At 41.7% G+C, this 11,646-nt stretch overlaps 1 protein-coding gene across 1 annotated transcript; it reads left to right on the top strand.

Moving 5' to 3' along the window:
• The first annotated feature begins 5,110 nt into the window (after positions 1 to 5,110).
• On the top strand, positions 5,111 to 6,825 carry LOC130170973 (growth arrest and DNA damage-inducible protein GADD45 beta-like). Its single transcript, XM_056378714.1, has 4 exons — positions 5,111 to 5,341; positions 5,557 to 5,658; positions 5,767 to 5,989; positions 6,125 to 6,825. Exons 1-4 carry the CDS (start codon positions 5,298 to 5,300, stop codon positions 6,236 to 6,238), a joined length of 483 nt encoding a protein of 160 aa, XP_056234689.1. The 5' UTR covers positions 5,111 to 5,297; the 3' UTR covers positions 6,239 to 6,825.
• Positions 6,826 to 11,646: the final 4,821 nt, after the last annotated feature.

The raw sequence follows: 11,646 nt of genomic DNA, 5'->3' as shown, positions 1-11,646 counted from the left end.
TCAGACATTTATTGATATAATGTGTCTCACTTATATTGAGTCACATGAACCTGGATAATGTCATGTTGTCTGTATACTAAAAAAGAAATAAACATCAAATTAATTAATTCACTGACCAGAGCGACAGAAGCTTAACAGATGTGAAGCATCAACCTCCTGAGGGGCCATGCAGCAAACAGTTGTTGTTGACCCCCACTGTAACTGTCAGTTTCATTATTTCACCTAGAAACTAACCAGCAGTCTAAAGCTGAAATGATTAGTTCATGAACTGATTAATCAACTGAAAGAAAATGAATTGGAAACAGTTTTGATAACTGATTAATCATTGAAGTCCCTGTGAATATTTGCTGGCTTTCTATGATCATAAGCAAATGTCTCATCTCACTGCGCTGCAGAACAGAGAGGTTCAGGAGATCCTTTGTTCCCACTGCCATCAGGCTATGCAACACCTCAGCCAAAGGAAGTGGACTAATCTAATTATTATTGTTTTTCTATTATTAACTGTTCATATTATTATATTATTATTATCAACAATGAGCTAATGGATACATGAATTTTCCCTAGGGGATAAATAAAGTATCTATCTATCTATCTATCTATCTATCTATCTATCTATATCTATCTATCTATATCTATCTATCTATCTAAACTCAACAAAACAAGACATTCGAATATATTAACTGGCAGCCTCACCGGTTTTCCCTGATGGAATGATATGGTCTTTTGATAAAACTAAATATGAACTACAGCAGTTCGGTTTTGACAGAGTCCCATCATATTCTTATTTCTTTCACTTTACTGTCCTAACAATCACATATATCACATAACCACATATATTTTATATCAGGGGAACAGAAGTCCAACAGTCTGGTTTCACTTCACCTGGTCTGAAAGATCAATTAAAACGAAATAAATAATGATGTTATCAGAATATATATCTTCATGTGTTTTTTTATATTGCACCGTGTTTCTTGTTTTAATGTCTTTAATGTTTTATATAAAGCATTTTATATGAGAAAAAAATCTGCCTGAAGGGAAAAACATGTGAAACAGCAGTAGTGAGTTTCATCCACTGATGTGAGGTCTGATCCTTCAGCATATTCATCATCCTCTTCTGTTCAGTCTTTTAAAGTTTCCAAAAAAGAAGAAAGTCTCATTCAAAATTACTTAGGTCTAATTAATGTCTGTATCGAGTGAAGAACAAAAATCTAGGTTTATGTTTGACAATAAAAAAACAAACTGAGGGAGAAGCTGATGAAAATGTAAATGATTTCCCATTCATTAGCTGAGTGTGTCAACTGTTAATGAAGCAGCAGGATGAAGCTGATGGAGATCTGCAGAACAAACAGAGCCGAGCTGTGGATTCAGAGTTTATCAAACCTCCACATGAACCAGACTGTGGAGGAAAAACTACGGAGGGAAGGAAGTGTGAGGTGGAAACAGGAAAACCTGCAGACTGAAGACACTGGAGTGTAAACCAGCAGGAGAGCACACACTGCAGACACACACACACACTCCAGACACACACACTAACAGTGGATGTGTGTATTGTAAAATTAAAGGTGTAATTAGCTAATTTGTGGATTCTGTGTATTGGTGACATTACAGTTCAAAGATTTTCTGCAGTAAATTTACAATAAAGAGAAAATACACTTGAGAAATTAATCTTAAATTTAACATTATCTTAGAATGCCTTAAACATTAATATTACATACTGAAAGTGTTTAAAACTTAAATTTTATTATTTTCAAATTAAATGAAACTTTTATTTTGTGTCTCAAAAAAAACAGTTAAGTTTTATGACTAAAACGCAGCACAAACTTTTATTTTAAACTTTAAAGCCTCTTAGAATTTTTTACACCTGAAAAAGTCATTATAGGTTAATGTTATGCCTGACATGTTCCTTTAACTTTACACTAATTATAAGACTGCCATTTACACTTTAATTTAAACTTTAAAAATGTACAATTTAAAAAAGCTGTTAAGTTTGAATTTCACACCTTAACCTCCCTAAACTTGGATTTTACATTCTTAAAATTTCTTAAACTAGATAACTAGATTGTTTTCTCTGATTACTCTCAAAAATCTTCATTCCATTAACACTTCAACTTCAACGTGTGTTTGTTTGTTTAAAGTTTATCCTGCGCACAGAGCCTAATAAAACTCCTCAGATTTAAATCTTCTTAAACTAAACACAGTTCTTTTAATATCATTAAAGACCAGAATCATTTAAATTCACTGACTGCAGAGTTTCTGTTCTTTAAACTCTGATGATGCTGAACGTTAATGAATCACCGACCAATAATCCTCCGATCAATCATCAGTGAAGCCATCAACACTTCATCAATGACAGCATGTGATCAGTATTTTCACATTGAAAGCCCAGAGAGGTATAGATAAGGATCAATGATTAATTTCCTCAAAGCTGTCTTAGGTCATGTGATCAGTTTATATCCAATCACCACTTCACACTTCTCATTAATAACAGTTGTGATTGGCTGCTAATGAGCCTGATTAACTTCTCATCAATAATCATTCAGCCCTGAAACACCTGGTTTTATTCCTCCATTAAACTCAGGTCACTCTGCATGTGAGTGAACATCAAGATTTATTCTCTTTATAGAGTTAATAATAATGATGTGTTTACGATGTTAAAAGACTTGTTAAAGAAAAGTTCATTAAATTGACTTGTGTGATTAAATTAATCAAATTAAAGGGGCTCAGATTTTCTTCTGCTTTAACAACAAAAAAGCTGAAATAAATCTTTCAACGGAGAAATGGGGTTTTATTTAGAAATTTGCAATATTCAGAAATAAGATCCAGTTTCCAAAAGTCAATGTTTTATAGTAATATATTAAAAACTGGACTCATTTGAAAAGTTTATTGTATCTAAATGGAACAACAAACTAATTTTATTCATTCCAAAACCAGTTAAACTAAAGTTTTATGACCAAAGCAACTTAAACTTTTATTCTAAACTTTAAAGCCTCTTAGAATTTAATTTTTTACACCTGAAAACTTCATTACATGTTAATGTTACACCTGAAATGTTCCTTTAACTTTACAGTACTTGTGTGGCTGCCATTTAATCTTTAATTCTATAACGTGTCACATGAGTTTTGTTTGCGTGTTTGTGTTTTGTTTTTAACCCATGCAGAACTGTAGAATATTTCTGATCACACACACATAAACACATCATATACATCAAACAGGAAATGAATTAAAAAAAAACAAATTCACAAGTTAAAATTGAAAAACAAGTTTAATGATGGTTAAATAAAACATTATGAAATATCAAAATAAAAAATTAAATGAAAACTTAAACCATATATGATGAACTAAGTGTTACACGTGCAGAGGGGTTAATCCTGCTGTATGTGGTGATGTGACCAGCAGGCGGCGCTGCAGGATCACAGACACATGGACTCCACCAGCAGCGGAGGGATCCCGATGTATTCTCTGTGAACATGAATTCATGAAACCAAACCAACAATTGTAATATAAAATATCATTAAAGTACTGTTTCTCTCTGTCTCCTCGTGCTAAGGGAAAAATCAGTCTCACATCGGGTTTCATTAATTAGCTGAAGGCTTAAGTTAAAGTCCCAAAGTTAAAGAAAAACAAAATCCAGAGGTTTAAGGGAACATGACGTTAGAGATGAGGGAGAAGATTACGGTGTTTTTCATGCATGCAAGGTTTTTTCAATATTGATAATATAACAACTAATAAATTTAAACTAAATCTATGTAAACTGTATTTCAAACTGTGCAGATGTCTGTGACACACTGAACTGTAACACTCTCTGTTTTCAATTTCATATCTGCAAACCCCTCAGAGCCCCTTAAAGTCTCCCTGAAACCTCACACAGACTTTAAAACCCCCTGAAGTGATTCCAAAACCCCTTAATGACTCATGAAACCTTTTTCAAAAACCTACAGGACTCCCCAAAACTCACTCACAAAAACCCCTTCAACACACTCAACACCCTCTTAATGACCCCTGAAACCTTCCCAGGGACCCTCAGCTTGTCCAGGACCCCCTCCCTCTCTACTAGTGCCCCTAGTTTGGAAACCAGTTTTGCAGAGAGTCCTGATCTAAGCCTGTTCCAACATGTCCTGCTGGTTTCACTTCTGCAGTGTCACGGCGGGGCCGCTGGGGGGCGTCTGAGGCCTGGTTTTCGGTTTTAGTCTGCAGACAGAGTTCCGCAGGATCTGATCGTGAAGTGACTGTTACAGTAACATGTGAGTCAACCATGAATCGCGCTCAATAAGCAGGATGAACATGTGAATAAAAGTTTGCATCTGTAGATGTGAGGATGATCTTTGTGGTTTTGGAGGTTTTTGTGGATCCGATCTGCGGCTGCGTCAGGGTTCAGGACTCTGGACTTGGGCTTCAGCCGGTAAACAGCCGGATCCAGTGTCCCGGGATATTTTTATCCTGGAAGCATGAGAGCTGAAGCTGCAGCTGCAGAGGAACGAGCCTCCAACAGTCAATAAAACATCATCTGCACATCTCGTGAATTTCACCTCTTGTTTATTAAACTGCATTTTCCCCATTCTTATTTTTAACTCTTTCACAACCAGCTCTAGCCTCCGTTACACAACACAGCCTGCCCAGCTCCCGGGCTCGTGACACGGGCCCGGTCACCTGCTCAAGCTTCCCTTTGCGTTTCTGCAGGAACCAGACTCCATTAAAAACATAATGACTTTATGTATCTCTGCAGTCGTGAGGTTGTATCTGTGTTTGTGCAGGGATGAGATGTGAGATGTGACCCCCCCCCCCCCCACACACACACACACACACACACACGCACACACACACACACACACACACTCCCCCGTATTTCAGGAACGAAAAAATTCCTCCACTCAGAAAGAAAAAACTCCCAGCAAACAAACTGGGAAAGTGTGAGGAAGAGAGGGAGGGAGTGGGGGAAAGAGCGGGGGATTCTCCGAAACCACCCACGTGGGATCTCCTCCATTTGCAGCGCGTTCAGCCAATGAGCACAGAGTACGGGGGATCTATTGACAGCGGCAGACCAATGAAGGAGCGAGCGGCCGGGCGTGGCACCGCCCGCCGCGGACAGGCTGTATAAGAGCTGGGAGACTGCAGTCACAGGCACAGACGGGATCTTCTCACGGACGGACTAAAACTCTGAACTGAGCCAGCTTTAACGGTCTCTGGAACGATCTTTGTACCGATCTGGATTACCACTTGTTGGGACTGTAACGGGACAGCAGCCGCTGTGGATATTTCTGATTATCCTGGATCTTGTGGATTATTTTACTGACTTCAACATGACTTTGGAGGAAGTGGTCGGATCCAACAGCACCGAAAAAAAGTAAGTTTATGTTCAGCTGATGCGTAATTTATGCACAGGCACGAGGCTGCACGAGTCAGACCACATTAGACCAGTCCGGGTGCAGACTGTAGTCCTGGCTTATATTCTAGACTGTTATTATAAATGTGTATTAATAGAGGGTTCATTGTAGTCCGGGTCTGTGTTCTCGCTCTGCCGGTTTCGGTCTCTTTCTAACCGCCTCCTTGTCTCTGCAGGATGGAGACGGTGAGTCAGGCTCTGGAGGAGTTACTGGTCGCAGCTCAGCGGCAGGACTGTCTCACTGTGGGGGTGTACGAGTCCGCGAAACTCATGAATGTGTAAGTATGACTTCTGTTTTTCTATTTTAATATTCTAGCTTCATTGCACCAGAATATATTCTGACATGACGCTGATGTTAACCAGTCTGTCCCCCGTTTGTCCTGCAGAGACCCGGACAGCGTGGTCCTGTGCGTCCTCGCCACCGACGAGGAGGATGAAGATGATATCGCGCTGCAGATCCACTTCACGTTGCTTCAGGCTTTCTGCTGCGACAACGACATCAACATCCTGCGGGTGTCCGGCATGAGGCGGCTGGAGCAGCTGCTGGAGGAGGAAACCGAGAACGGCAACAGCAACGAGCCCCGGGACCTGCACTGCATCCTGGTCACTGTAAGTCCAACTGTCCCTCTCACTGTCTGTAGCGCGTGTTGATTGATGCATACATATGAGATGAATATGAGACACACATGCGTGCATCATGGGACTGAGTGCAGAGTCTAACCGTGTTTCTCGCTCTTCCTGCAGAACCCTCCGGTGCAGCCGCTGCAGTGCCAGGCCCTGCAGGACGTCAGCAGCTTCTGTGAGGAGAGCCGCTGCAGGAACCAGTGGGTTCCCTGCCTGGACCTGCAGGACCGCTGAGCCGAGCCGGACTGAGCCGAGCCGAGTCAGACCGCTGTGGAGCGGTGAGAGAGTGGAACCAGTCCAAACCGCCGTCCTCATGCAGAAGAGGAGTAACGGCGTTTGAGTGAAGACAGGGACCGAACCGGAGGCCTTCCTACTTCCTGATTGGCTGATTGAGTTGGCCAGGGGCGCGGGAGAAAGGCCTACTCGAACCGGAATCGGAGGGGGTCTAGAAAGCAGACCAGACTGTGCAGGAGGATCCGGGTTCTGGAGCTGCACAGAGGGGAGGTTTTTAATGAAATGTCACGTGCTGACTGACAGCACCGACACGTCAAGTGACTGAACTGAAGATGTGAATGAATGAATGAACTGAGGAGCTGGACCTGAAGCTCCTGGACTACAGCTGCTGGTGTTGTAGGTGTCCTGCTCACCTGTCTGCTCACACACACACACTGATGTGAAGATACAGAGCATGTGACATCATGTTTTATTATGTGTTGTTATTAGTGACGCGATGGAGTTACACACCGAATATTTAAACTGACCAGAGTTAATATATGAGTGAATCTGTTTTTCTATTGATGAATAAATTATTGAAGGAAAAAGACTGATTCATGTGGTTCATCCAAGAGGTGTGTGTGTGTGTGTGTGTGTGTGTGTGTGTGTGTGTGTGTGTGTGTGTGTGTGTGTGAGTGTGTGTGAGTCAACATTAATCATCATTAACAGCTGAATCATGACATTTAATAAATATGATGAAAACATGTAGAAACACAAATCATTTCTCTGCTGCTCAGTGATGTTGAAATGTGCTGAGACACTGGAGGAGACAGATGTGTAGACAGATGTGTCCTCTCTTCAGTCTGTAGAGGAAAAGATGGATGTGGTTTAAAAAAACAAATAACAAAACATATATATATATATTAAACCTGCAGATGACACAAACACTAAATGGTCAAAAGTATGCAGACATTTGTGACCATGCTTTAGTGTCTCTTTGTTCTGGGTCGGTTTCCAGTATAGGAAACCCTTAAAATCCCAGAGCTCAGTGACATGCTAGACCAGAGGTTTTGAACTGAGACCATGTCTAATGCATGGTGTACCACAGGGATCAGTCCTTGGTCCTCAAGCAGTCAACCTCAGGTCCAATATTCCAGAAGCATCGTATCAGTTTCTATTTTTGTGCAGATGAGTCTTAGAGTTTAATAAGATCATGAAACTGAACAAGGTGTGCAGGTCTGTCTGGTTGGAATTATCTCTGAACTTCCTGTCACTTAGCTTCAATAAAAAGACTCATTGTCATTAAACAGTTTCAAAGTATAAAACATACAATTTGATCTGTTTTAAATCTACAAATCAGTTGTGAACTGTAGAATCATCCATGTTTATCTATATTTCTGTGAGTCAGTAGCAACCTGCTCCACACCTCCACATCTGATCCTGTTCACTTCAGACTACAGTTAGGATTGTGGGAAATGTGCAGAGAAGCATAAAATCTCTTTCAGAGTGTCGACTGTGACCACGGCTGGAGGCGGGAAATAGATGGTTACATGAGGAGTGTGTTGGTGGAGATCTTCACGCCGCCTCGGTTTCCATGACGACCCTTCAAGTGTGTTTTCTTGTAGGTCTGACTGTCTTTGTGCCAGAGTTTAGAGCTGAGGAGGGGAGGACTCAGTGAAGGCTCAGGTTTAGGTTACTTAGCAGGTCAGTGTGTATACTGTATATAAGATATACATGTTTTCAGAGCTATGGGAGTTCAACCTGCAACAGAGTTGCTGCCTTGCTCAGAGAGTTTATGAGAAACTGAAAGAAAATCAGTCATTTCATTCAAGGGGTGGGGGGGGGGGTGGGGGGGTCCCCCATGAACACATCAGCAGTTCAGTGTTGACAAAGCTGAGACCTTGACTTACAAGATAAAATCTGAGTCACACGTTTGAACAACTTCATTCTGTGAAGTCTCTGGATAAAAGAAGCCTTTGAAGTCAAAAGTAAATATATCATGATAAAGTCACTAAAGCTTCATGAGAACTTCTCATGTTCCTCTAATGAATGTGGTCTGACATCATCAGTTGCAGTCCAGACTGTTCTGGTCTGCGGTTCTGTCAGAGCAGGAGTGTCCCTCTCTATCTTCAGAGAGCTCCTCCTCTCCTAACACCTCTAACACCCTCACATGTCTGACTTCACCTGATCTTCTTCTCTTATTAGATACATGTAGGGCGTCGTCACCAAGGTCTCTACTGAAGCTTTAGTGATGAACCTCACTGTGAGTCTCTGTGGATAAAAATGTCTGACAGATGACAATGTAAAAGCACTGAAAGCTGATAATAATATTGATAATAATAAGTGAGTTAGTTACCACAGAGTCTCTCCGTTCCCGCTCAAGTTCTGACCTCTGTACAGCACCATGCACAAAGAGACTGAACACCCTCTGGGCCACCAGAGTACTGGTGTTAGTCTGGTCACCAGTATGAGGGTGGTCTGGTTACTGGTGAAATCAGGATCCTGGCAGCTGCATGATGGGTGATTCAGTTTAATGACAACCTGAGAACAGAGTGTTAAAGCAGAACCTCCAGAGTCTGGATCAGACAGATGCATTAATGACTGTTAGAAACAGTGGAGGTCAGAGTTCACTGCAGGTCACATCAGATCCACAGCGCTCAGCATGTTCTGTCAGCTGGCTTCCTGTGGTCACTGAAAAGACAGGTGTGTGTGTGTCTGTGTGTGTGTGTGTGTGTGTGTGTGTGTGTGTGTGTGTGTGTGTGTGTGTGTGCATGTGTGTGTGAAAACAGATCATTAAACAGACCCACACTCTGAGCTGCAGAGTTTCAGTGAGTCTTTGAGTCATGAATCCTCTGCAGGGTCTGAAAATGAAGGATCCAGGTCAGGACTCATAAGTCTGTCTCCAGCTATAGTCCAGTTAACATCTGGTTAGCGTGTGGTTAGCGTGTGGTTAGCGTGTGGTTAGCGTGTTGATCCAGTTAGATTCCTGGAGCCAGTTGCACAAAACACCTAAAGTTTTCAACTTGACACTGAAGGTTTAATTTCTCCTTCAGGGTGTTGCACAGAATCTCTTGAAGGTTTCCTTACTTGAGGAAAAAAGTGCATTTGCAGCAGTGAATGAAAATTTACAGCAGTAAAATTCTACCGTTTCCATGGATACTGTTGATTTGCTATCACTATCCTCCTTTTGTTTTGATGGGAACTGAGGTCGTTAAGGTGTTTTGTGCAAGAATTTAACTGACTTTAAGGGATTCCTGAAGTTTAAGAATAAGATAAGGAGTAAACCATAAATACTTAAGTGAACATTTGAAGGAAACCTTAAGGAGAGGACTTAAGGGTGTTTTGTGCAGCTGTTTTTATTTTAAGGAAACCTTAACTTAGACTTTAAGGAGAACTCTAACTTAAGATGCTTTGTACTCCAGGAACATCATGTTCAGTGTGTTGATGGTTGAACTTCAGTGTTTCCTCCATCACTGAACAGAGAACATCAGAGAACAGTCTGTTATCTAATGTTCTCCGAGTTGTTCTATTGTTCCTGACCTCTGATAGTTATTTTCAGCTCCTGTGATGTTATCCAGAGGCTGGGGGGGTCGAGGTGGGGGGGTTAAATATTTCTATAAAGACACGGAGAACAGTCAGTTCTTGCAGCTGTGTGTGTTTGTGTGAAACCTGCTGAGCTGTAAACTGAAGCTCAGTCTGCAGCCAACTCTGTGCAAACAGCCACCGGCCTCTGCCCGTGATGTCACATCCTGATGTCACATCCTGTTGTAACCCCCCTTCCTCCCACCTCCTCCCTCTCTCTCCGTGGAGATGATGGGGACTCCACTGCTCTGCTGACGCCACTGGTCTGTTTGCTTTGGCAGCCGGCACGTCCCTGCTGGAGCCTATGGGGCGGACGGGGCCACGCCTCCTCTGACCACAGGACAAACTCCTCCAGGTGATTGACAGCTCTGCTTGGCCAATCAGCTACCAGAATGAGGTGTAAACCCTCAGATGTGTTTCTCTATAATTTAAAACATCTGCCTCAGAGTGACACTGACATGGAATAACTCATACTGATAATGTGATGTTGATTCTTTTTAAGATGCTGCACAGGCTGGTGATGATGATGATGATGATGAGAGGATGAATCATATGAATGGCCAAATGCAGTTTGTACAGATGTTTTGTTCATGTGACCATCTAATTGTTGATATTTTATCATCACTGAATCTTTGTAGGTCCTGGTAGAGGAGACAGGTGGAGGTCACATGATCAAATATACACTGATCACTGTTTCACCAACTGAAGGAATAAAATATCACGTCACAATAACAACATCATGTTTCCCGCACACACAGACTTATTAACGTCTCTTATCGTCTTGGAGACTCTGTGACGAAGTTTCTTTCACACTTTGAATCTGTCTCAAGGTCTGAAATCACACTGCAGCTCTGTGGCTTCCTCTCCTCACACTGCAGTCACTGTAAAGTTTCACTTTAGTCCTACAGGTGACGGAGGTCTCCACCTTCTGAACCTCTGAACCCTCTGCTCTTTAGCAGAGCCTCCTCAGGTCCTGGTCGGACAGGTGACAGACTCACTGGAATAGGTGAGTCCCCCCCAGTCCTTGACAGGTAAATCAGAAAAGCTCAGTTTGCACGAGGAAGACAGAGGAGAGTGTCAGTGATCCATCCATCACCCATCCATCCATCCATCCATCCATCCATCCATCCATCCATCCATCCCACACAGTGTTTCATGGACCTTTTGCTCAGACACTGAAAGCACAACATGTTTTTTAATATATTGATTTTAATATATTGATCAAAACATGTTGATGTTCTCTTTGTAAATTCATAATCTAGTGATAACAAAGTTTATAATCTATAGAAATTATTTATCAGTTATTAGATCTCACATCAATCCAGAAAAGTAAAGCCTCAGAATCTTTCCAAATATTAAAGGAACTAGTTTTTGGTTGTTTCAGATCCATTTTTTTTTTTAAATTTGATGGTGAATCAGAAAAACAAATAAAGTCTAAAACTCTCTTGAATTTGTTATTTGTTCTTTTCAGTATAAAACTTGATGTTGTGATGAGGTTTCAGGTGTCCAGTCACCAACAGGTTTGTAATATAAGGCTGAGGTGGACCAATGAAGGATGTCTGGTCTCTGTGATCCTCAGTCCTCAGAGCAGGAAGAAGAGCTTTGGGATGAAGGAGCAGAACCGGACCGGAACCATTTCTCCACCAAGGTGCAAATCGAAACCCGGACCAGACACATGGAGCAGATGCAGAGGAGGTGCTCTATCAAAAACAAGGTGTTTGCCATGTGGTTGACGGTAGTAAACGATGGTTGTCGTGGTTACATAATATAAGCGTTAACAGTGAGTGTGGGGACAAACAGCTCACACCCAGACTGTACACTGAACTGAACTGATCTGACATCAGTGA

The sequence above is a fragment of the Seriola aureovittata genome, chromosome 6 (genome assembly GCF_021018895.1).
Source record: "Seriola aureovittata isolate HTS-2021-v1 ecotype China chromosome 6, ASM2101889v1, whole genome shotgun sequence".
Taxonomy (NCBI): Eukaryota; Metazoa; Chordata; class Actinopteri; order Carangiformes; family Carangidae; genus Seriola; species Seriola aureovittata.
The sequence above is the reverse complement of the archived record's forward strand: the minus strand, read 5'-3'. Positions and strand labels throughout refer to the sequence as shown.